The 27,577-nt window shown below is 35.7% G+C and overlaps 1 protein-coding gene across 4 annotated transcripts in view; it reads left to right on the forward strand.

The window, feature by feature from the left end:
- The window catches only part of LOC143228384 (synaptosomal-associated protein 25-like), a 157,695-nt gene that overhangs the window by 53,865 nt on the left and 76,253 nt on the right, over positions 1-27,577 (forward strand). The window contains exon 1 of one of the 4 annotated variants that reach the window (XM_076459655.1): positions 26,617-27,338. The exons of 2 other annotated variants lie outside the window; for them this stretch is intronic. In XM_076459655.1, the coding sequence (XP_076315770.1) occupies positions 27,207-27,338 (132 nt within the window). In that variant the 5' untranslated portion in view covers positions 26,617-27,206. Of the gene's footprint in view, positions 1-26,616; positions 27,339-27,577 lie in introns of those variants that run through there. One more of the 4 variants, XM_076459651.1, reaches the window with a different exon arrangement.

Genomic DNA, 27,577 nt, shown 5'->3' on the forward strand with positions numbered 1-27,577 from the left:
GCTGAAAGGGCAAGCATGTTTGGTACGACCGGGATTCGAACCCGCGACCCTCGGCTTACAAGTCGAACGCCTTAACACACTTGGACGTGCCGGGCCTTTTCGCTATTCGTTAGAAGACGGTAATGCGAACTTTTCGTATCATTAGATTCCATAAAACTAATTTTCCCCATGCCCGCGTCTCCAGGTTGGTCAGTGATAAGTCTTGGGACTTACAGTGCTGAAATTCAAGGTTTGACTTCCAAAAGTAGACAGAGCACGGATAATCAACTGTGCGATTTTACGCTAAAACAATAAAACAACAACAAACTCATCATCAGACGGGATAGTTTTTTTTTTTTTCCGTCATCAGATCTAGCAGTGCTAACTTTCCACATAACAAGATCCGTTGCTATAAACTTTTCTAAATATGATGTTCATATCGTTTAGACGTGAGAAAAACAAAACTGAAACTTATTTTGAGACAACTTACGAACTTGTTGTCAAAACCGACAAACTTACGAGAGTCGATTGACAGCAGGATTTTGATTATCGGTCCAAAAACGGAAACATTGAGTTGTATATTATTATTAATATTAAGAGAATTACTTTAAAAACAGTTAAAAAACTTTCATATTTGTAAGATAATATTAATTAATTAAAATCTTTATTTTACCAAATGTTTTAACAAAGGGAACAATGAATAGGTTTCATTAGTATCTGAGTCACAGTGTTCAAAACCCATGGCAACAGCAGGGCTTTCTTTCTGCCCTTCGGTTTTAGTTTTTTAATTTTACAACTGTCTTTGTCTCTTTTCTTTTAATAACTTTCGTTCAGTGGATATCCCATCATTGTCAAATACACATCTGTAGTTGTTTTTTATGTTTTCTTAGTGTCCTTTATTCCTTTATTAGGTTTTAAAGTGGTGAATAATGAAGATTTTGAAAAAAAAAATTACTTCTTGTAAAAAGAAACGACTGGAAGTATAAGCCAAAGAACAGAAAAAAATGTTCAATAATTACCCCTGAAAATCGTTACTGGCGTTTCCTATTCATACAGTCAAACCATAACCTACATTTGTCATTCTATATGGCCCGGCATGGCCAAACGTTCGACTCATAATCCGAGGGTCGCGGGTTCGAATCCCGGTCGCACCAAACATGCTCGCCCTTTTAGTCATGGGGGCGTTATAATGTGACGATCAATTCGTTGGTAAAATAACAGCCCAAGAGTTGGCGGTGGGTGATGATGACTAGCTGCCTTCCCTCTAGTCTTACACTGCTAAATTAAGGACAGCTAGCGCAGATAGCCCTCGAGTAGCTTTGCGCGAAATTCGAAAAAACAAACATTCTACATATTTGTAATAAACTCAAAACCTTTCTGGATATACTCCAGATTTTTACATTGATTTCGGCCTGGTTATGTCGCGGATTTTAAGGCTAATTAAAATATAAAAGGAAAATCTTATAAGCCTGGTTAGTTATTACATAACACTCGATGTTTAAGTCTTGAACAAAGGGAAAGACTCGTGAATTGTATTACACGTTTTACTCATTAGTAAGCCACTGAGAATTCCTTATTCTACAATTGATTCTATGTTCAATTATAAATCACTCGCTGTACTTGTTTTTTTATCTATTCTTGCTTCATATTACGTCTCTAAGAAAGTCTTTTACTACTGTCAGAGACTAAAGTTGTCACTTAGATTATTAGAAAGCCGATTATAACCAAGAAAGAAAGGACAATGTAATTCGAAAAGAACTGATTAACTGTATTGAAGCGATTTGCTGTTCCTGCAGCAGAAAAATCATTTGAGATAATTTATTAAAACAGATAATTTATCTGTTTTATCTTCTTCTTTTTTCGTTTCTTTCCTTCGCTTTCTGTATAACATTTCTAATCTCTTATCTGAAATGTAATTATTTTAATTATTACGTATGAATAACTTTTCTTAAACGTGTATAGAAATTAGATAACCTCCGCTTGGAAGATACTATGAAATTGGAAGCTTTCTTTCATGAAATACCCCATTACCCCAAGTAGCTCAGTGGTACGTCTGAAAGCTTATAACAGTAAAAACTGGATTTTGATACTCATGTTTGGCACACCCAGATAGCTCATTGTGTGGCTATGGGCTTACGATAACAAACAATATTAACACCAAACATTGTAGATATCATAGCATCAGGTTGAATAAACCAACCAAACTGAACAAGTTGATAAAATAAAATATTTAAACTATTTGAAATGGGAATTAATGTAGAGGCAGCACATTTAAGAGATTTTAAAATAAAGCTCGATAGATATATGAACGATAAGAGCTGGCTTTTTTTTTTTTTTTAAGTTGACTCAGAGGATGACACAGCCAAGGTGGACCAATAGGTCTCTTGTTGACCCTAAACTTTATGTTGGGTTAAACCTAAACAGTTAATATATACATGTATTAGTCCAAATATCTTTCGGCCTGGCATGGCCAAGCGCGTAAGGCGTGCGACTCGTAATTCGAGGGTCGCGGGTTCGAGCCCGCGTCGCGCTAAACATGCTCGCCCTCCCAGCCGTGGGGGCGTATAATGTGACGGTCAATCCCATTATTCGTTGGTAAAAGAGTAGCCCAAGAGTTGGCGGTGGGTGGTTATGACTAGCTGCCTTTCCTCTAGTCTTACACTGCTAAATTAGGGACGGCTAGCACAGATAGCCCTCGAGTAGCTTTGTGCGAAATTCCAAAATAAACAAACAAATCCAAATATCTTAATAAAACTGACTTTCTTTTTCACAGCCATCTGAGAACTGACGCATTGGCCCCCGGTGTGTGAGCAGTAAATTTAGAATGCTAAAATCCGGAGTTTGATTCATCTCAATGGACAGCGCGCAAAGAGCCCATTGTATAGCTTTGTACTATAAAAGCAGTAAGAACCAAAGCACCTGTAAATGTATTTATAAGTTCTATCTAAGTACTAATTTATTGTTAGTGTAATTACCACTACTCAAATTGAGGTTTAATTCCTGCTTTGTCCTTTTGTCAAGAGAGTATACATGATATTATGCCAAACTATAGTTTTATCAGCTGAAGCAGGTAAGAAAGATAAGCACCTTTGATAAACGCCAATCAAGTTCAGACTAACCTCCAACTATCAGTTAGCATCCATCACACAACTGGGTAGACTGGAGCAACTGGGGTGAAATGTCTTGCTCGAGGGCATAACAAAATGTCACAACTAAGCCTTGAACTTGCCACCAACCGACTACGAGTTCAAAGCGGGAAAGCACTCTGCTAACGACAAATGATCAGAAAACGAAGACAGAAGACTTTTAAAAAACGCCGTTCTCTACTACAGGCAGTTGCCTCCTACTCATGTGTAATCATCGGAAATATGCTGCCTAAAGAAACAATTTATTAAATAAAGTAAGACTATGTATCACTAGATGGCGCTGCAGAGCTGTTTGCTGTGGCCTTTTGGTTGCAATATATTAAATCACGAAAGTGTTAGTGTTATAAGTCTACATGTATACAGGTAAAAGGTAATACTCAACTTAAAAAATAACAAAATATAGGCAGCATCCTACGTGACAAATGCAGACGACAGTTACAGATAAACATTTTCAGATTTAGCACGCTTGCTGAACTTATTTGAAATAAAACGTGTTTTTTACTCTTTTTTTTTTTTACTTTTAAAGAGAGAGTGAATTACAACCTTTATAGAAATATTTCAATAGAAATAATTCGTTTAATACGATAAGGAAATTTAGAGGGCTACGCCTTCCTTCTTAAATAAATATATTTTAATGGTAAATTAAAAGCGACACCTAGAACTTCGGAACAAAGATTTTTGAATTGGTTAGATATGAAGAACAGGATTGATCTTGTACAAGTTACCTAGAAGAGTCGTCTGTTGTACTTTAGGGCCTTCTGTAATTATTTAATTATTTTTTAATTATAACTGAAAGTTTTTCTTTTATAACAAGCCAAACACTATGCGATATCAGTAGTTTTTTGTATTATATATTTTTAAGCCATTACGTATATATCGCTTGTTGTTGCTGTTTTTTTCACATCTGGTTTTAAGTGCAATTTCTACGTGAACAGTCACACTTCCTCACTATAACTTTAAATTTATTTTTGATTGTTTTTACCACTTATGTTTTCTTAATTTCAGTGGGTTATTTCTCCCACACTTAGATACACGAGATGCACTAAAACAGTGCCTCACTTCAGTCGTCAAGTTCAAAGAATAAATATTTACTTCCGCACTTAAGGAAGTGATTTAAGCTTCTTTAAAAAAAGACCGAATTCAGACTAATGTGAATCTTATTTCCTACCATTGAAGACGAAAGAAGGTTTTACGAGAGGCGTTGTAAACCATTGAACAAAATCGAGATTTTTTATATAAAATGTGAACTACGCCTGCGAAATCTTCACCCCCCCCACACCCGAATATCAAACCAAGGGGTACTTTCACACCCATGGTAGTCCTAGTTACCGTATTCTTGTTCGATATATGGTTTTTATATTTTGCTGAATATTTCGTTCGTAAGTGAAGGATCTGAAAAAAGTGAACTAATTTCACACTTATGTGTATCGTTTGCCTTTGTGTAATGCGACTACTTTTCTCGGCTGAACGCAGGATGAAATAATAAATATCATTTTGTGTTTCTCATCACGAGAGAAAGAAAAATGCACCAAGAGTTCAGCGAATCTTTGTTTGAAGAGACGAATGTAGAACACTGTTTAAGATACTGCCGAATTCTCCAAGGTGTTACGTTACTTATTACTGAAAGTATGTTCTCGCGGCTTTCTCAATCCATTCCACGATAGAACCTTCCAATAAACGAACCATTGCTTGTTCAGCCACGTTATATTGAAGGCGCCTATTCTAATATCCCCCCCCCTCTTGCTTCGTTTTGTTTTGGTGTCTGGTTGTCTAGGAAACCATTTTGCACGTGCCATTGACAGACCGGCTAATTAGTGTCAGAGTTCTTTCCTGTGGTAACCGTGCTGTATAAATGTTGCATTCAATATCACACACAAAATAACTATGCCTGAAAGAAAATTTAAAAGAAGTTATTCAAATAATAGAAGATGTTATGCCGAAAAGACTGGAGTAGTAGGAACGTTATGTGACTAATTTTTTTCCGTGTGGTCCATACATGGCTTTTATAAAACACATTTTAACACGTATCCTACGTTGTTGGGTTTTTTTCTTTTCAGTTCTCGTTATTTTAATATAACTTTCTTCCCTCTTTTCCACTGTATAAATTCTCTCTCAGACATACACTCATCTGTCTCTTCCCTTCGTCTTTTCTACTGTGTAGACTCTCCCTCAGATATATATTAATTTCTCTTTTCCCTTCGTCTTTTCCACTGTGTACATTCTCTCTCAGATATACATTAATCTGTTTCTTCTCTTCGTCTTTTCCAATGTATAGATTCTCTGTCAGATATACACTCATCAGACCCTTCCCTTCGTCTTTTCTACTGTGTAGATTCTCTCGCAGATATACATTCATCTGTCTCTTCCCTTTGTCTTTCCTACTGTGAATATTCTCTCTCAGATATACATTCATTTGTCTTTTTCCTTCGAATTTCCTACTGTGTAGATTCTCTCTCAGATATACACTCATCTGTCTCTTCCCTTCGCCTTTTCCAATGTGTAGATTCTCTCTCAGATATACACTCATCTGTCTCTTCTTTTCGTCTTTTCCACTGTATAGATTCTCTTTCAAATATACACTCATCAGACCCTTCCCTTCGTCTTTTCTACTGTGTAGATTCTCTCGCAGATATACATTCATCTGTCTCTTCCCTTTGTCTTTCCTACTGTGAATATTCTCTCTCAGATATACATTCCTCTGTCTTTTCTTTTCATCTTTTCCACTGTATAGATTATCTGTCAGATATACACTCATATGTCTCTTCTCTTCGTCTTTTCAACTGTGTAACTTATCTCTTAGATATGCAGTCAACTGTTTCTTCCTTTTGTCTTTTCCACTGTGTAGATTCTGTATCAGATATCCACTCATATGAATCTTCCCATCGTCTTTTCCACTGTACAGAATCTGTCTGAAATACACTCACGTTTATAACTTCCCATCGTCTTTTCCACTGTACGGAATCTGTCTCAAATACACTCACATCTATCACTTCTCTTCGTCTTTTCCACTGTGTAGATTATCTCTCAGATATACATTCATCTCTATTTTCTCTTCGTCTTTTCCACTTCGTAGATTCTCTCTCAGATGTACATTCATCTTTCTCTTCCATTAGTCTTTTCTATTGTGTAGATTCTCTCTCAGAAATACACTCATCTGTCTCTTCCCTTCGTACTTTCTACTGTGTAGATTTTCTCTCAGATATATTTTCTCTTCGTCTTTTCCACTCGTAGATATGTCATCTTTCTTTCCATTCGTCTTTTCTATTGTGTAGACTGCTGTGTAGATTTTCTCTCAGATATAGATTCTCTTTGAAATATACATTCATCTGTCTCTTCCCTTCTTTTTTTCTAATGAGTAAATTCTCTCTTAGATATACATTCATCTGTCTTCTTTCTTCGTCTTTCCCACTGTATAAATTCAATCTCATATATACATTCTTCTGTCTGTTCTTTTCGTTTTTTCCACTGTGTAGATTCTTTCTCAAATATACATTCATCTGTCTCTTCCCTTCGTACTTTCCACTGTGTAGATTTAGAATCATCTGTTTCTCCCCTTTCTCTTATCCATGGTGTAGATTCTCTCTCAGATATACACTCATCTGTCTCTTTTTTCGTCTTTTACATCTGTAATTTCTCTCTCAGATATACAATCATATTTTACTTCCCTTTGTCTTTTCTAAAGTGCAGATTCTTTCTCAGATATACATTTATTTGTCTCTTCCCTTTCTCTTTTCTACTGTGTAGATTCTCTCTCAGATATTCACTTATCTGGCTCTTCTCCTCGTGCATTCTACTGTGTAGATTCTCTCTCAAATATACTTTCATCTGTCTCTTCCCTTCGTGTTTTGTACTGTATCAGATATACATTCATCTGTCTCTTCCCTTCGTACATTTTACTGTGTAGATTCTCTTTCAGATTTACACTCATCTGTCTCTTCCCTTCGTACTATCCACTGTGTAAATTCTCTTTCAGATTTACACTCATCTGTCTCTTCCCTTTGTCTTTTCCACTGTGTAGATTCTCTCTCAGATATACATTCATCTTTCTCTTCCCTTCGTCTTTTCCATTGTGTAGATTCTCGCTCAGATATACACTCATCTGTCTCTTTCCTTCGTTTATTTCACTGTGTAGATTCTCTATCAAATATACATAAATCTATCTTTTCTTTTCGTCTTTTCTAATGAGTAAATTCTCTCTCAGATATAGACTTATCTGTCTCTTCTCTTCGCTCTTTCCACTGTGTAGATTGTCTTTCAGATTTACACTAACCTGTCTTTTCCCTTTCTCTTTTCAACAGTGTAGATTTTTATCAGATATACACTCATTTATCTCTTCTCTACGTCTTTTACCATGTGTAGAGTCTCTCTCAGATATAGAATCATTTGTCACTTCCCTTCGTCTTTTCCAATGTATAGATTCTCTTTCAGATATATATTCATCTGTCTCTTCCCATTGTGTTTTCTACTGTGTAGATTCTTTCTCAGACATACACTCATGTGTCTCTTCACTTCGTCTATTCCTCTGTGAAGATCTTCTCTCAGATATACACTCATCTGTCTGTTTTCTTCGTGTTTTCCACTGTGTATATTCTCTCTCAGATATATATTCATGTGTCTCTTCCCTTTGACTTTACTACTGTGAAGATTCTCCCTCAGATATACACTCATCTGTCACTTTCCCTTGTACTTTCCACTGTATAGATTCTCTCTGAGACTCACACCCATCTGTTTCTTCCCTTTGTTTTTCCACAATGTAGATTCTCTGTGAGATATGCACTCATATTAATCTTCTCTTCGTCATTTCTACTATATAGATTTTGTCTCAGATACACTCTCATTTGCCTCTTTTCTTCGTTTTCTCCACTGTGTAGATTCTCTCTCAAATATACTTTCATCTGTCTCTTCCCTTCGTGTTTTGCACTGTGTAGATTCCCTATCAGATATACATTCATCTGTCTATTCCCTTCGTACTATCCACTGTGTACATTCTCTTTCAGATATACATTCACATGTGTCTTCCCTTCGTTTTCTTCACTGTGTAGATTCTCTCTCAGATATACACTCACATCTATAACTTCTCTTCGTCTTTTCCACTGTGTAGATTCTCTGTCAGATATACACTCATATGTCTCTCCCTTTGTCTTTTCCACAGTTTAAATTCTCTCTTAGATATACATTCATCTGTCTCTTTTCTTCGTTTTTTCCACTGTGTAGATTCAATCTCATATATACATTCATTTGTCTCTTTTTTTTTCGTCTTTTACATCTGTAGTTTCTCTCTCAGATATACAATCATATTTTACTTCCCTTCGTCTTTTCTAATGTGTAGATTCTCTCTCAGATATACAATCATATTTTACTTCCCTTCGACTTTTCTAATGTGTAGATTCTCTCTCAGATATACATTTATTTCTCTCTTCCCTTTCACTTTTCTACTGTGTAGATTCTCTCTCAGGTATACACTCATATGTTTCTTTTCTTCGTCTTTTCCACCGCATAGATTCTCTCTCAGATATACACTCACCTGTCTCTTCTTTTCGTCTTTTCCACTGGGTAGATTCTCTCTAAAATATACATTCATATGTCACTTCTCTTCGTCTCTCCCACTGTGTAGATTCTCTCTCAGATATACACTCATCTGTCTCTTCTCTTTGTCTTTTTCACAGTGTAGATTCTCTCTAAGATATACACTCAACTGTCTCTTCTGTTCGTCTTTTCCACCGTTTAGATTCTCTTTCAGAAATACTCTCACCTGTCTCTTCCCTTCGTCTTTCCACTGTGTAGATTCACCCTCAGATATACATAAATCTGTCTTTTCCCTTCGTTTTTCTACTATGTAGATTTTCTCTCAAATATACACTCATGTGTCTGTTCTCTTCATCTATTCCATTGTGAAGATTTTCTCTCAAATATACACTCATCTGTCTTTTCCCTTCGTCTTTTCCACTGTGTAGATTCTCTCTCAGATATACACTCATCTGTCTGTTCTCTTCGTGTTTTCCACTGTGTATATTCTCTCTCAGATATACATTCATCTGTCTCTTCCCTTCGACTTTACTACTGTGAAGATTCTCCCTCAGATATACACTCATCTGTCACTTCTCTTCGTACTTTCCACTGTATAGATTCTCTCTGAGACTCACAACCATCTGTTACTTCCCTTTGTTTTTTTCCACAGTGTAGATCCTCTATGAGATATGCACTCATATTAATCTTCCATTTGTCATTTCTACTATATAGCTTTTGTCTCAGATACACTCTTATTTGCCTCTTTTCTTCGTTTTTTCCACTGTGTAGATTCTCTCTCAGATATTCACTGATCTGGCTCTTTTCCTCGTGTTTTGTACTGTCTAGATTCTCTATCAGATATACATTCATCTGTCTTTTCCATTCGTTTTTTACCACGTGAAGATTTTGTCTCAGATATACACTCATGTGTCTCTTCTCTTCGTCTATTCCACTGGGAAGATCTTCTCTCAGATATACATTCATCTGTTTCCTCCCTTTGTCTTTTTCACAGTGTAAATTCCCTTTCAGATATACACTCATCTGTCTTTTCCCTTTGTCTTTTTTCTACTGTGTAGATTCTCTCTCAGATAAACATTCATGTTTCTCTTCTCTTCGTTCTTTCCACTGTATAGATTCTGTTTCAGATTTACACTCATGTGTCTCTTCCCTTTGTTTTTACACAGTATAGATTCTCTCCGAGATTTACACTCATCTGTCTCTTCCCTTCGTCTTTTAAACTGTGTAGATTCACTCTCAGATGTACATTAATCTGTGTTTTCCCTTCGTTTTTTCTACTGTGTAGATTATCTCTAAGATATACATTAATCTGTGTCCGCTTTCGTCTGTTCCACTGTGTAAATTCTTTTTAGATATACTTTCACCTGTCTCTTCCATTCGTCTTTTCCACAGTGTAGATTCTCTCTCAAATATACATTCATCTCTTTCCTTCTTTCGTGTTTTCCAATGAGTAAATTCTCTCTCAGATATACACTCATCTGTCTTTTCCCTTCGTTTTTTCCACTGTGTAGATTCTTTCTCAGATACACATTAATCTGTCTTTTCTCTTCGTCTTTTCTACTGTCTAGATTGTTCTTCAGATTTACACTCTCCTTTATTTTCCTTTTCTTTTTTCAACAGTGTAGATTTTCTCTCAGATATACAATCACTTGTCACTTCCCTTCTTTTTTCTAATGAGTAGATTCTCTTTTAGATATACATTAATCTCTTTCTTCTCTTCGTCTTTTCCACTGTGTAGATTCTGTCTCAAAGATACATTCATTTGTCTCTTCCCTTCGAATTTCTTACTGTGTAGATTCTTTCTTAGATATACAATCATCTGTCTCTTCTGTTCGTCTTTTCTACTGTGTAGATTCTCTGTCAGATATACATTCACCTGTCTCTTCCCTTCGTCTTTACTACTGTGTATATTCTCTTTTACATATACCCTCATCTGTTTCTTCCCTTTATCTTTTTCACAATGTAGATTCTCTCTAAGATTTCACTCATCTGTCTTTTCTCTTTGTTATTTCTACTGTGTAGATTGTCTCTCAGAAATACACTTTTATGTCTCTTTTCTTCGTCTTTTCTACTATATAGATTCGATCTCATATATACTCTCACCTGACTCTTCTTTTTCGCTGTGTAGATTCTCTCTCAGATATACTTTCATCTCTCTCTTCCCTTCGTCTTTTCTACTGTGTAAATTCTCTCTCACATATACATTCACCTGTCTCTTCCCTTCGTCTTTAATACTGTTTACATTCTCTCTCAGCTATACACTCATCTGTCACTTCCCTTCTTTTCTTCTAATGAGTAAATTCTCTCTTAGATATACATTCATCTGTTTCTTCTCTTCGTCTTTTCCACTGTGTAGATTCTGTCTCAAAGATACATTCATTTGTCTCTTCCCTTCGAATTTCTTACTGTGTAGATTCTCTCTTAGATATACATTCATCTCTTTTTTTTTCTTCGTCTTTTCCACTTCGTAGATTCACTCTCAAATGTACATTCATATTTCTCTTCCATTCGTCTTTTCTACTGTGTAGATTCTCTTTCAGATATACACTCATCTGTCTCTTCGTTTCGTCTTTTCCACTGTGTAGATTCGCTTTCACATATACATTCATTTCTCTCTTCTCTTCCTGTTCTTCACTGTGTAGATTTTCTTTCAGATATACATTCACCTGTCTCTTTTTTTCGTCTTTTCTACTGTTTATATTCTCTTTTAGATATACTTTCATCTGAATCTTCCCTTTGTCTTTTCCCCTGTGTTGATTCTCTCTCAGGTATACATTCATCTGTCTCTTTCCTTCGTTTCTTTACTGTGTATATTCTCTTTCAGATATACACTTATCTATCTCTTTTCTTCGTCTTTTCCACTATGTAGATTCCTTGTCAATTATACACTCATATGTTTCTTCTCTTCGTCTCTTCCACTGTGTAGATTCTCTCTCATATATACATTCATCTGTCTCTTTCCTTCGTCTTTTTTACTGTGTATATTCTCTTTCAGATATACACTCATCTGTCTTTTACTTTCGTTTTTTCCAATGTGTAGATTCTCTCATACATACATTAATTTGTCTCTTCCCTTCGAATTTCTTACTGTGTAGATTTTTTCTGAGATACACAATCATCTGTATTTTCCCTTTGTCTTTTCTATTGTGAAGATTCTCTCTCAGCTATACACTCATCTGTCACTTCCTTCTTTTCTTCTAATGAGTAAATTCTCTCTTAGATATACATTCATCTGTATCATCTTTTCGTCTTTTCTACTGTGTAAATTCACTCTCACATATACACTCATCTGTCACTTCCCTTCTTCCTTCCAATGTGTAGGTTGTCTTTTAGCTTTACATTCACCTGTCTTTTCCTTTTTTCTTTTGAACAGTGTAAATTTTTTCTCAGATACACACTCACCTGTTTCTTCCCTTCGATTTTTCCACAATATAGATTCTCTTTCAGAAAAACACTCATCCATTTCTTCTTTTCTTCTTTTCCACTGTGTAGATTATTTTTCAGATATGCAGTCAACTGTCTTTACCTTTCGTCTCTTCCACTGTGTGATTCTGTCTCAGATATGCACTCATATTAATCTTCCCTTCGTCTATACTACTGTGTAGATTCTTTCTCTGATATAGACTCATCTGTCTCTACCATTTGTCTTTTCCACTGTGTAGATTCTCTCTCAGATTCATCTGTCTCTTCTCTTCGTCTTTTCCACAGTGCAGATTCTCTCTGAAATATACATTCATCTGTCTCCTTCTTTCGTCTTTCCTACTATGTAGATTTTCTATCAAATATATATTCATCTGTTTCTTTCTTTCTTTTTTCCACTGAGTAGATTCTCTTTCACATATACATTGATCTGTCTCTTTTCTTTGTCTTTTCTAGTAAGTAAAATATTTCTCACATATACTCTCATATGTCTCTTCTCTTCGTCTTTTCCATTGTCTAGATTCACTCTCCTATATACATTCATCTGTCTCCTCCATTCGTTTTTACTACTGTGTAGATTCTCTCTCAGATATATACTCACATGTCTCTCTTCTTAGTCTTTTCCAATGTAGAGATTCTCTTTTAGATATACATTCATCGCTCTTTTCCCTTCTTTTTCTCGACTGTGTAGAATATCTCTCATATATGAAGTCAACGGTCTCTTATTTTAGTCTTTTCTGCTGTGTAGATTCTGTCTCAGATATACATTCATCTGTCTCTCCTCTTCGTACTTTTTACTGTATAGATTCTCTCTCAGATATACACTCATCTGTCTCTTTTATTCGTCTATAATACTGTGTAGATTCTCTCTCTGATATAGACTCTTCTGTCTCTCCCCTTCGTCTTTTTTACAGTGTAGATTCTCTCTGAAATATACATTCATCTGTCTCCTTCTTTCGTCTTTTCTAATGAGTAAATTCTTTCTCAGATATACACTCACCTGTCTCGTATTTTCGTATTTTCCACTAAGTAATCTCACTCTCATATATACATTCATCTGTCTCTTCCTTTCGTCTTTTCTACTGTGCAGATTCTCTATCAGATATACATTCATCAGTCTCTTCCCTTCGTACTTTCCAATGTGTAGATTTTGTCTCAAATTTACACTCTTCTGTCTTTTTCTTTTCTCTTTTACCATGTATAAAATCTCTCTCAGATATACAATCACTTTTCACTTACCTCTTTTTTTCTAATGAGTAAATTCTCTATTAAATATACATTCATCTTTCTCTTCCCTTCGTCTTTTCCACTGTGTAGATTGTTTCTCAGATACACTTTAATCTTTCTTTTCCCTTCGTCTTTTTTACTGTCAAGATTGTCCTTCAGACTTACACTCTTCTGTCTTTTCCTTTTCTCTTTCGCCATGTGTAAAGTCTCTCTCAGATATACAATCACTTTTCACTTCCCTTCTTTTTTCTAATGATTAAATTCTCTATTAAATATACATTCATCTGTCTCTTCTCTTCGTCTTCTTCACTGTGTAGATTCTCTCTCAAATATACTTTCATCTGTCTCTTCTTTTCGTCTTTCCTACTATGTAGATTTTCTATCAAATATATATTCATCTGTTTCTTACTTTCTTTTTTCCACTGAGTAGATTCTCTTTCACATATACATTGATCTGTCTCTTTTCTTCGTCTTTTCTAATAAGTAAAATCTCTCTCACATATACTCTCATATGTCTCTTCTCTTCGTCTTTTCCACTGCGTAGATCCTCTGTCAGATATACACTCATATGTCTCTCCTCTTCGTTTATTCCACTGCATAGATCCTCTGTCAGACATACACTCATCTGTTTCTTTTTTTCGTCTTTTCTACTGTGTAGATTAACTTTCAGATGTTCACTCATCTGTCTCTTCCCTTCGTCCTTTCCATTGTGTAGATTCTCTCTCAAATATACATTCATCCGTCTCTTCCCTTCGTCTTTTCTAATAAGTAAATTATCTTTCAGTTATACACTCATGTATCTCTTCTATTCGTCTTTTTTACTGTGTAGCTTTTTTGTCAGACATACTTTCATCCGTCTCTTCCCTTCGTCTTTTCTAATAAGTAAATTATCTTTCAGTTATACACTCATGTATCTCTTCTATTCGTCTTTTTTACTGTGTAGCTTTTTTGTCAGACATACTTTCATCTGTCTCTTTCCTTCGTCTTTACTACTGTGTAGATTCTTTTTCAGATATATACTCATCTGTCTGTTCCTTTTTTTCCACTGAGTAGATTCTCTCTTTTATATACATTCATTTTTCTCTTCTTTTCGTCTTTTGCACTGTGTAGATTGTCTCTCAGATGTACACTCATCTGTCTCTTCTCTTTGTTTTTTCACCGTGCAGATTCTCTTTCAGATATTCATTCATTTGTTTCTTCTCTTCGTCTTCTTCACTGTGGAAATTCTTTCTCAGACATACATTCGTCTGTCTCTTCCCTTCGTTATTTTCACTGTGTAGATTCTCTCTCAGATATACACATTTTTTTCGTCTTTTCTACTGTTTAGATTCACTTTCAAATGTTCACTCATTTTTCTCTTCCCTTCGTCTTTTCTAATAAGTAATTTCTCTCTCAGATATACACTCATCTATCTCTTCTATTCGTCTTTTTTACTGTGTAGATTCTCTGTCAGACACACTTTCATCTGTTTCTTCCGTTCGTCTTTTCTACTGTGTAGATTCTTTTTCAGATATATACTCATTTGTCTCTTCCTTTTTTTCCACTGAGTAGATTCTCTCTTTTATATACATTCATTTGTCTCTTCTTTTCGTCTTTTCCACTGTGTAGATTGTCTCTCAGATGTACACTCATCTGTCTCTTCTCTTTGTTTTTTCACCGTGCATATTCTCTTTCAGATATTCATTCATCTGTTTTTTCTCTTCGTCTTCTTCACTATGGAAATTCTTTCTCAGAAATATATTCATTTGTCTCTTCCCTTTGTTATTTCCTCTGTGTAGATTCTCTTTCAGATATACATTCATCTGTCTCTTCTCTTCGTCTTTTCTACTTTGCTGATTTTCTCTCAGATATACACTCACCTGTCTCTTCTCTTCGTTTTTTCCACTGTGTAGATTCACTTTGATATATACATTCATCTGTCTCTTGTTTTCGTCTTTTCCACTGTGTAGATTCTCTGTCAGATATACACTGATCTGTCTGTTCTCTACGTTTTTTCCACTGTGCAGATTCTCTCTCACATATACATTCATCTGTATCATCTTTTCGTCTTTCCCACTGTGTAGATTCTCTCTCAGATATACACTCATCTGTCTCTTTTCTTCGTCTATTCATCTGTGTAGATTCTTTCTCAGATATACATTCACCTGTCTCTTCCCTTCGTATATTCCACTGTGTAGATTATCTCTCAGATATACATTCATCTCTCGCTTCCCTTTGTCTTTACTACTGTGTAGATTCTCTTTTAGATATACACTCATCTGTCACTTCCTTTCGTCTTTTCTATTGTGTAGATCCTCTTTCAGATATTCTCTCATCTGTCTCTTCCCTTCGTCTTTTCCACTGTGTAGATTCTCTCTCAGATATAAACTCATCTGTCTCTTCTCTTCATCTTGTCTACTGTGTAGATTTTCTTTCAGTTATGTACTCATTTGTCTCTTCTCTTCATCTTGTCCTCTGTGTAGATTATCTCTCAGATATACACTCATATGTCTCTTCTCTTCATCGTGCCCACTGTGTAGATTATTTCTCAGATATACATTCATCTGTCTCTTCTTTTCGTCTTTTCCACTGTGTAGAATCTCTGTCAGATATACACTGATCTTTCTGTCCTCTACGTGTTTTCCAGTTTTCCACTGTGTAGATTCTCTCTCACATATACACACATATGTCTTTTCTCTTCGTTTTTTCCACTGTGTAAATTCACTCTCATATATACATTAAACTGTCTTTTGTCTTCGTCTTCTTCACTGTATATATTTTCTCTCAGATATAAACTCATCTGTTCCTTCTCTTCATCTTGTCCACTGTGTAGGTTCTCTATCAGATATACACTCATCTGTTTCTCCCTTTGTCTTTTCCACAGTTTAAATTCTTTCTCAGATATACACTCATCTGTTACTTCCCTTCGTATTTTGCAATGTGTAGATTCTCTCTCAGATATTTATTCATCTGTCTCCTTCTTTCGTCTTTTCTAATGAGTAAATTCTCTCTCACATATACACTCATCTGTCTCTTTTTTTCGTATTTTCCACTAAGTAATTTCACTGTCAGATATACATTCATTTGTCGTTTCCCTTTGTCTTTTCCACTGCGTATATTCTCTCTCAGATATATATTCATCTGTTTCTTCCCTTTGTCTTTTTTGAAAATTCTTTTTCGCCCTTTAATGCAGATTTCTGTGATTTAGTATCTGCTCATTTCCATAGTTATTATTTTCTTTCTGATTCATATAATTTGTTTTGTTTTTCTTCTTTTCAGATTCGTATACCCTTCTCATGTTATTTCTTTGAATTTCTCTTAATATACATTCATACATTAATTATTGGGCCATAGTTAACGCGATAAGGTCGAACATGTTTAAATCTACTCAACTTTAGTTGTGCACACGTTTTAATGAGCATTATTACAGGTTCAACTGACACAACTTCTTTCACTGGCTTGTGTGCACTTTTCCAATTGAATGCACTAAAACGTCGTGTGTGTGATTGTAATATATCGTATTCGCACACGAACGCATGTGTTTTCCCATTAATATATGTGTGTTTATGTGGTTTCCCTCACGCATTTAGTCCCTCTAGTGGAACTGCAGTTATTTTACAGACTTATAACACTAAAATCTGTTGCTCGATTCCCAGCGATGTACACAACAAATAGCTGAGTATGATTTTGCCCTAAAGGAAACAAGCTTGCGTATAAATGCACACATACATGTGTACTTTGATTAATATGATTATACGACCCTTTCTTCCCTGCCCATTTGTCTTCCCAATCTCACTCTCCCGGTCTTTAACAATTCTCTACTTTTTAGCCGCTTCTCTCCCCACCATCTTTCTATATCATTTACTTAGGCATGAGTTGTTTTGACCGTAGAACTTTCGTTATTAGAGATCCAGTAACAAAAGGAATCCTGGACACATTTTTACTGTCATCACGAGGGATCCAGTACCTAAAAGAACCCTCGACACATTGTTACTGTCGTTATTAGATATCCAGTAACTAAATGAACCCTGGATACATTGTCACTGTCGTTATTAGGGATACAGAAACAAAGTAAATCCTGGACACATTGTTACTGTCGTCATTAGAGATCCATTAACAAAAAGAATCCTGTACCCACTGTGACTGCGTCCTTAGAGATACAGTAACAAAAAGAACCCTGGGCCTATTATTAGTGTCGTTATCAGGGATCCAGTAACAGGCAAAATAATTAGCCCATTGTGACTGACGTTAAGTATCCATTAACTTACGCCATCATGGACCCATTATGACTTACGTTATTAAGGGTCCGGTAATCAACAGAATCATAGAACCATAAGTAATTTCGTGCATAAATAGTTTAGGACAAATGAGTTGGTAATCTTAAAGATAATACTGCCATGTTTCTTAAAGGTATCTTGAAATGTTTTTGAGTGTATGTTTTGCAGAACATTTTTTTGCAAAACTATTAACATTATTAAACAATTATTTTCCCTGATTTCTTCTGTTGGAGCACCTGTAATTGTTTATAAAAAGAAACGTGCTTTCAGAGCTACGCCTTTGCCGTTGTGACGCACATTTTACCAACCGTTTTACTCTAACGCTCTCTGGTGACAAATACATAAACAAATAATTTATCTTTCATACGAAAAAAGTTTGAACTCAATAATATGCTTAGTAATAATTTGTTTTATTATTATTATTTAATAATTATCTTGTTTATTTTCACTGTAGTTATTCTCTCCTCTCGCATATTTTTGTGTCTTTCAATAAACAAACACAAAAACAGCAATATGGCACTGCAAAAGTAAGTACAATAATATGTACGTTTAATATCAAGAATAATCACGTATAAATAATCGGATACAGTGAATAACTATCTATTTATTATTCTAATTATTATTCTAATTAATGTGTCTGTCAATACTCATGTGAATTGCAAACATATTGGAAAAATTTTAACCAATCAAAAAGAAGAAAGGAAATGATGGCGTTGAGATTTTTTTTTTACTCACTTTCTGTGTTCGTGGTCACGTGAATTTATTTATTTTTCTCTGTAAGGACTTCTGTGAAGTCATCAAAGGTAAATAAGTGAATAAAAAAAAAGAAAAACACAGACGTAATGAAGATGAATTGATTTCCAAGAGTGTATGTGCATTGTCAATTGTTGTGAGAGCATAGAACAAGGCCCGGCCATGGCCAGGTGGTTAAAACACTCGACTCGTAATCCGAGGTGCGTGGGTTCGAATCCCCGCCACACCAAACATGCTCCCCATTCACCCGTGGGGGCGTTATTACGTCACAGTTAATCTCACTATTTGATGATAAAAGAGTAGTCCAAGAGTTGACGGTGGTGGGTGGAGATGACTAACTGCCTTCCCTCTAGTCTTACACTGCTAAATTAAGAACGAGCAGCGCAGATATTTCTCGTATAGCTTTGCGTGAAATTCATGAAACAAATAAGCCTACAAACCGTCATTAGCTATAAGCTCTTGGTTATTTTCTGCATGTCCTGTTTATAATGTGAATTTAAAAAAATCACATAAAACATGTTTCTTGAAACATTATCACGCATACGCCATTTTTTATTACAAGAGATAGTTTTTTTAGTTAACACTACCATTAAGTTTCTATATATAAAACTAAACCTAGAGGCTCCACCAACGTCAAGAACTTTACTATACTTTATATAAAATTTAGACAATGTGAGTTGAGTGTATTACAGAATAAATAAAACACTATTACATTATTTGCTCGAATAAATAATTTTAACCCTGCATGGCCAGGTGGGTTAAGCCGTTCGACTCGTAATCCTAGAGTCGCTGGTTCGAATCCCCATCACACATAACATGCTCGCCATTTCAGCCGTGGGGGCGTTATAAAGTTACAGTCAATCCCACTATCAGTTGGTAAAAGAGTAGCCCAAGAGTTGGCGGTGTGTGGTGATGACTAGCGGCCTTCCCTCTTGTCTTACACTGCTAAATTAGGAACGGCTAGCGCAGATAGCGCCCCCGTGTAGCTTTGCGCGAAATTAAAAACAATAGATAATTTTATTTCCGTTAAAATAAAATTACCTTTAATAAGAAATCTATACTCTTCTATTTTTATTGTATTTTAATGTTGTAAACACGTCCCGTAGTTTGTTTTTTCCGTAGGTTTGGTGTTCTACTGGTTGCGTATATTTATATATATATATACATATATTTTATAAATATTGATTTCAAAAACTAAACAATATAAACCTTTTTAGGCTCGACAATCTGCCGATTAACCATTGTTTTTACCCCTTTTTTAAATTATTTTTTAAAATATTATATGCGCGTGCACTAATTACCTCGACAAACAATAAAATAACACGAAGTTTCTTTAGATTAACATGCAATTCGGTATTTATAAACTGATTACTTGGAAGCATAATAAGATACTGGTTCTATATCGTTCACAATTGAAAGACAATTAAGCGCATACAAATCACGAATTTGTCTTTCGTTTTTTATGAGTAAGAATAGTTAAAGTGTCATTATCAGTAGATTTGAACTGTAGCTGAGAGAGACAGATGTCTCATGTGGACAAAGTTGTGTATATCTGCTCTGTAAATAACGATACTTAACGCTCCATTATCAACAGAGGTTAAATGTTGCTTAATTAGCTAAAAATAATACGTAGCAGTTACGGACACAGTTGTTATAACCTTATATATTGAAATAACCTATCCCTTCTCCAAATTCAATTTACATTAGTTAACGTTTAATATTATTAAAGGTGAATTTTCAATTCATTTAATAATTGCCTCAGAAACTGTACTTTGGTTAGGTATAATTCCTGTGTGGTTGCCATACTTTTAAACACTTTAATTTTTGAGTAAAAAATGAAACAAAATATGCGGGTCCTCGAACTTAAGTTCCTCTCGGTCGTTCGGCTGTTTCCGTGACGTTTTACAACTATGACGTAATAGTTGCCAAACACGCTTCGTTGCGCGCCGACCATTTTGTTCCTTTCAGTGCTGGTGTTTTATGTAAATCTATCGGTGCTTTTTTCGGTTTACATACTTTGTGAGATTTTTTTTTTTTTTTGATATTGCTACTTTATGTTTGTTTTATGATAACATGGTTTACTGGGTTGGTTATGGTTGTAAAAAACGGTTCGGCATCGGGCAAAAGCTTATTTTCGTTTCCGTGCAAGGAGAGGGAACCGGCAAGGTGGCGACAGTGGGTGCGGATGGTCAATAGAAAGAACTGGACTCCTTTACACCATGCAAAGTTTTGTCAAGATCACTTTGAACACTCATGTTTTGTGTCGGATTCCACTGTTTTGGATGACTTGAGATGACTAAGTAGATCATAGTTTTGGATAAACGGCATCTTTAATTGTAGGTTAAATTCAAATATACTATTTTAGGTTTAACTGCATCTTGAAAAATACCCAATTCTAACTCATCACCGAAGAGACCATTTAAGTCAACAAATTCATAGTATGATGCTTCCAAGACATCGATATTCAGGCAATTTCCATCAAAGCCTCGAGTCTGGGTAATTCACTCTTCATCTTTTAATCTGTTTGACACCTTGTGGTATGAGCGACAACAAACGCACTCTCTCCTGGTTGGCATCTGCTCTCATAAACCACAACTACACATTGCACAAACATACGGAATATATCATATAAATTATACATTTATGGCAAATATTAAATTAACTATTCAGACTGCTACATCTAGTTTGATTTTATAGACAGAATTATGATATATAATTGAAATTCATTTTGTTACGAGTCGTAAATACCCGGTACAATGATTGTGGAAGTGCCGAGTATTAGTTCCCATTGTCGGCAAAGTATAAACAAATAAAACCCAGTCTGTGATACCAATAATTTATCAACACCAGACAGGTTTCGAGATGCTTAAAATTGCACGTGAAATAATACAGACCATGTTTTTTATCATGACTTAGGCTTACCATTCTTCCACTGAAGGAATGACCGACTCGCAACCGGCCTGGGCAGTATCAGCATCACTCACAGTTCCGCTACTCTCGCTCGTGGAACTGTCCTCATCACTAGAACTTGTCACATCTGTGTCAAATTTTTTTGTTTCTTTTGAATTTCGTGCAAAGCTACTCGAGAGCTATCTGCGCTAGCCGTCCCTAATTTAGCAGTGTAAGAGTAGAGGTAAGGTAGCTAGTCATCACCACTCACCGCCAACTCTTGGGCTACTCTTTTACCAACGAATAGTGGGATTGATTGTCACATTATAACGATTCCACGGCTGAAAGGACGAGTATGTGTGGTGAGACCGGGATTCGAACCCGCGACCATCAGATTACTAGTCGCACGCCTTAACACGCTTGACCATGCCGGACCCTTTGTCAAAAGTAACTGTTCTAGTTTCGTTCAGAGTAGATTGGAATTGATATGGCACTACTCGATACTGCTCAGAACACAAAGTGAAAACAGACTCCGCCTCTGTTTCTCCGTATGCAGTGGCCATGTTTATTTACATTCAACGCGCTGGCGTTGGCGGTTTGTTTGGCAACTATTACGTCACAGTACTTTTCTTAGCGGCAAACGTAAAAACTAAAACTTTCGGATTGCCGCTCGGAAAGGGCTCTTTCTGCACCAAATTCTATGTTTCGTTTATTATAAAAAATGTGAACCTGCAAAATTAATCAGTATGAGTAGTTATTTTGACTGCAAAGTTTTCTTTTTTTCTGTAAAATTCAACTTTAAAACTACTTGCAGAGAAATAAACTCTACTGTTTCTATTGTATATCAGAACGTATAAAACGTATTTACTTGTCGGTAGTCCCTCAGGGACACAGAGGCATGTCTTCGGACTTAGAATGCTAGAAACCGAATTTCGATACCCGTTGTGGGCAGAGCATAAATAGACCATGGTGTAGCTTTGCGATTAACTTCAAACAACTTGGTGGTAAAAGAAAAAGTCATCAAATTTAATGATACAAAATTACTCTTATCGTTTTATACACGACTTTACCAACATTCTCTTTGTGATTGTCTTATTTGGGTCAGATACGTAAAGGTCAAAATGGCTCTATATTTTTTCCGTCATATAATTTGTGTATTGATTCGCTGGAGTTTAAGTTTTAACCAATAACAGATATTTTTTTTAATCAAAATCGCGTCTATCACAGGTTGCCATGTAAACGGTTAAGAAAGTTAACCCTCAAACCATAAATACATTTAAAATACATTATTGTTCAATTGCAACTAATCTGTACGTTGAACAAATAGCTGGTTTCCTTGTTTTTCAATGCTCTAAAATACATAAATTATCAATAATATTATATTAGCTATCGCCACGTAGTTCTGTAACATGTTGATGTTATTTATTTCTAAACCTAGTAGCAACTGTGAATTGTTTTATAAATAGAGTAACATCTCAAATCTTAGTTTGCTTTGTAAGTTTAACTTCAACTTCAATCTATACTTAAGTTCTTATAGGGTTATGTTCCACAGGTTTAACTACTGAAATATTTTCTTAAAACGACTTATTTCTAACTTTAATTTTAATCAGTTGTTAAGTGATATATACAGCCGTCACGTATTTCACCAAATACAGTATTCTCCCATTGGTAACTGTCATGTACATTATGTATAAATACGACGTTCTATAAGTATTTCTCCTCCTTCATCATTATACGGGACTCGGCATGACCAGATGAGTTAAGGAGTTCGACTCGTAATCTGAGGGTCGCAGGTTCGAATCCCGGTCGCACCAAACATGTTCGTCCTTTCAGCCGTGGGGGCGTTATAATGTGATGGTCAATCCCAATATTCGTTGGTAAAAGAGTAGCTCAAGAGTTGGCGGTGGGTGGTGATGACTAGCTGCCTTCCCTCTGGTCTTACACTGCTAAATTAGGGACGGCTAGCGCAGATAGCCCTTGAGTAGCTTTGCGCGAAATTCAAGAAAACAAACAAACATCATTATACACTTCAATCAATACAATGTTCTTTTCTTCATCGCATATATAAATATTATCAACTCTTTCTTCATTCACAGCTGCCATGTGTAGTTACAAACACGTCTTATCTTTATGCTTTCATCGTAATGATTTAACCAAGTTTGCCCAATATTATCTCTTCTTCCTGCTTTGATATCTTGTTTCTCGATATACTCATAATTCAATTCTAACATAGCCTCCTGGTTGTAGAGCGGTATGTCTGCGGACTTATACTGCTAGAAACCAGGTTTCGATCCCTGGTGGGCAGAGCACAGACAGCCCTTTGTGTAGCTTTGTGCATAATAACGAAACACAACTCACGCATTTCTTTCATTTTTAGGGATCTTACTTGTTTGCTTATAGCAATGCCACATTAGGCTTGGTTTGTTTGAAATTTCGCGAAAAGCTACACGAGAGCTATCTGCGCTAGCAGTCCCTAATTTAGTAGTGAAAGATTAGAGGAAGGCAGCTAGTCGTCATTGCCCTCCGCCAACTTTTGGGATACCCTTTTACCAACGAATAGTCGGATTGACCCTCACATATAACGCATCACGACTGAAAGGGAGTGTATGTTTGACTGGATAGGGATTTGAACCCGCGACCCACAGTTTACGCGACATTAGACTGTCTGCTGTGTTAATCGCTGGGAATCAAACGCCGGATTAAGTATACAAAGACCAGAGGAAATGTAACTATTCATCACTACCCACCGCCAACTCTTGGGCTACTCTTTTACCAACGAATGTTGGGAGTGGTTGAAACATTATAATTTTCCTAAGGGCTGAATAGGTGATCATGTCTGGTGGGAGACGGACTCGAACTTGCGACCCGCAGACTGCGAGCCGAACACCCTAAATAACTTACCGTGCCAGGCCTTTCCAATAGAATGGCACCTTGCAAAGTAAACAGCAAATTGAGAAACCTTTAAGGGCAAGGTTTTACATATAATTGACTTTGATTTTAAACTAATAACAGAAGGGAAGACAACCAGTCAAAAGTACCTGTTTTGTTACGCTTTAATTTGACTGTCCTTTTTTTTTTTTAATGTAAACTTCAGACCTTTAATCCCGCAACCTAACATAATAACCACTTTACTATACTCAACTCTGTGTTAGGATAGTTAATATCACACGTTTGTATCATACTTTCTTAGTTATGGATAAACTTTATAGTTTTGTTTCAACAAACTAAAACTATTAAAAATTGATATATCAATAAGTTTCATAATTTCTAAGAACTAGAAAGCGCATGTCATGTCTTTTAATGTTTAATTTAGTTTATAGGAATGTTGAGAGATCGCGATACAAAGATATGCCAACGTCTCTTGATCAGTTTATACTATACAGTTTCTTTGTTTTTTTGAATTTCATGCAAAGCTACTCGAGGGTTATCTGTGCTAGCCGTCCATAATTTAGCAGTGTAAGACTAGAAGGAAAGCAGCTAGTCATCACCACCCATCTCCAACTCTTGAGCCACTCTTTTACCAACGAACAGTGGGATTGACCGCACATTATAGCACCCCCACGGCTTAGAGGGCGAACATGTTTGGTGTGACAGGGATTCGAACCCGTTATCCTCAGATTATGAGTTGAGTGCCTTATCCATCTGGCCATGCCAGACCTCTTTCTTACATCTGAGCGAAGAAATAAAACATCGTATATTTTATCGAATTATAGTTGTAACAACACTCAAACTGTAAACTTGCTAAATGCGAACAACTTACTTGATATGTTTAAAACTGTAAAAAATAGTCCAAACTTTTAAATCGTTAATGTTTCATACGAACACTCCACCGATTCAGGATCAACCTATTGCAATCGTGCTGTTAACTAAAAAAATGAGTAATGTATTCTGACTACGTGACTTAAAATGTAACATTTATAAACAAGTTAAGTGCAATTCACGTCGTTAAAACCTATCTGAAAATCGCAATTTTTAATTTTGCTTGTACAACGTAATACTACTGTAAGGGACGGAAAACTGGAATAGATATAATTGCTGGTAATCTTTCTCAAACTTTCTTGAAGTTTCGGGAAAAATATTAAGTTTTTCGTGTAGGAGGCTTATAATTTATTTTTTTTTTGGCTTGCTTAATTTCTCATGTCACGTGAGATAATGAATAAAAATTTCTGGAACAAAATCTCCTGGACGCTTAAAAAGTACGATTAATTGATACGCTTGTATTTAACCCTAATTCCATAAATCAACGTAAACCTCGACTAAGCCTTTTCGTTATTAAGACTCGAAAAGAAGCATCCTACCTCTGTGTTGAACCTCATTATGGACTTAATCATTCCGTTATTTTGGTTCTATACGAGGCCAAAACTATTATTATTGTACTGTATTTACAGCCGCCAGATGGCGAGATTAAGGAAGCAACTGTATTTGTCTGACGTCACGTACTCAAGCCTGAAGAGACTCAATAATCTGTCTCTGTAGGAATACAAAAATAGCTTCGATACAAAGGCTTACATGGGATGAAGTCTATAAAGAAAAATGTATGTCCGATCGCGACGCAATAAATACATTTCTCCTGTAAATTATTGTTTATCTGTTTGAATGAAAGTATCTATCTTGCTCGTTAATAATCTTCCATGCAGAAACATTCATCAATATTTTCCATGAATTCACGCATTTATGAAATAGCTAACTTTTTCAAAAACAAAACAGAGTATTCTACCCAAAAAGACTGCATACTTAAGTTGGCAGAAAATCATTGAAAGGTTGCTATGTTAGATTTCGCGTAGAGCCACTGCGGCTATCTGTGCAAGGTTAAAAGAAAATTGTAATAAAAATGGTTTACTGATTTTGTGAATAAGATGGTGATGTTTTTGTTTTGTTTTTTAACTCGTATATGTTTTCTCGATGCCTATTTCTACAGTATCAAAAATCAATAGAAAGTTAAATACAAGAATCGTAAAGAGTGACCTATGAATGAACGGATAACGTTTTTAAACAATGTAAATGCTAAAATATGAAGCGCATTGTTACATTACAGTACAGTTGAAACACTACTTGTTAAGTACCTAATATAAACTACACTACATTGTTACATTACAGTACACTTGCGTCTTTAAATTCACTCAGAAGTATTTTTTTAAAACACTACAAATTAGACTTGTAGTGCATTCTAGAGAACTAAATTTGACGTCTTTTCCAAGATTATTTCGAGAATCATTTATCTCTGAATACTGTCTTATTTTTAGTGCTGTTTCTCGTTACTTACTGCCTTCTTCAGTTAGAATGCAAATGAAACAAAAGTTAGTGTAAAAAACACTGTGAAGATTAATTAACATTTACTTCTTTCATCTCATAGGGGTCGGTGCAGTTTCAGAAAGACGACGCGGGGATTGTGATGTTTCTGTTCTTGTTAGAAGCAGCGAAAAAAATCGTAAGAAAGTTAAAACAAGTGGGATTTCATTGATGGGTTTTATAAAGAACAGTTGTAATGTAAATTAAGATGATTTAGGTTCATTTTGATATTTCTTAAATCCCGTTTAAATGGTAGCTTTTCTGGCTCTCCACGTAATTATGCTAAATGAATGTGAAAATGCCATATGGGCAGAAAGAAAAGGGTTAGTCCGTCTGTCTCTGCTGTCTACCATTGGTGGAGTCGTGACGTATACAGCAGAGGTGGGACGTGGCGGCGCCTATACTGGAAACGAGTTGAGTACGCTAACACTTCACTTTGTGTTATCAACGGGAACATTGCATTTCTTCTGTCCTCTCTGGTCTAAGTAAAGGCGGGAACTTTCCCTACAACATACGAGTAGCATATTTTCTCTTGGTTTAAATTATCGAGCTTGTAGAGTGTTCTCGAGCTTGTTTTACTAATTATATGGTTATCAGTTGATGTGATTGTGCTTTCCAGTGATAAACTCAGTATGATTTTTCTATCGGCATGTCAGCCATATTAGCTTACTGGAGTGTGTGTCTTTAAACATCTCATTACCAGTTTGATAACAAAACAAAGATGGTGGTCAACACGTCGCGGTCGTCACAGTCCACGACTGTGCCTAAAGTCCAGCAACAGAAAGTAATCCCCGATGAGGAATTATCAGAATCGGCAGTTTTGCAAAATCGTATCAACGATAGCACGGCAGAGGTAGGGGTAATACAGCAGATGTAGGGGTTAAGTGAGAAAAAAACAAAATTCGCGTATATTTGTGTCCTTTATAGAATATTACCATAGTTCATAATTTATGTTGTCTAAATGTAAAAACTGATGTGCTTAGACTAAGCAAAATCAAATACATATTTTTGTAAAAATAGTGTTGTGTTTTTTGGTTTTATTTCTATTTGTACTGTAATTGTTAAATCTAAAACGTATTTCAAATTTTCATT

Source organism: Tachypleus tridentatus, chromosome 1, assembly GCF_004210375.1.
Source record: "Tachypleus tridentatus isolate NWPU-2018 chromosome 1, ASM421037v1, whole genome shotgun sequence".
In the NCBI taxonomy this organism is placed as follows: domain Eukaryota; kingdom Metazoa; phylum Arthropoda; class Merostomata; order Xiphosura; family Limulidae; genus Tachypleus; species Tachypleus tridentatus.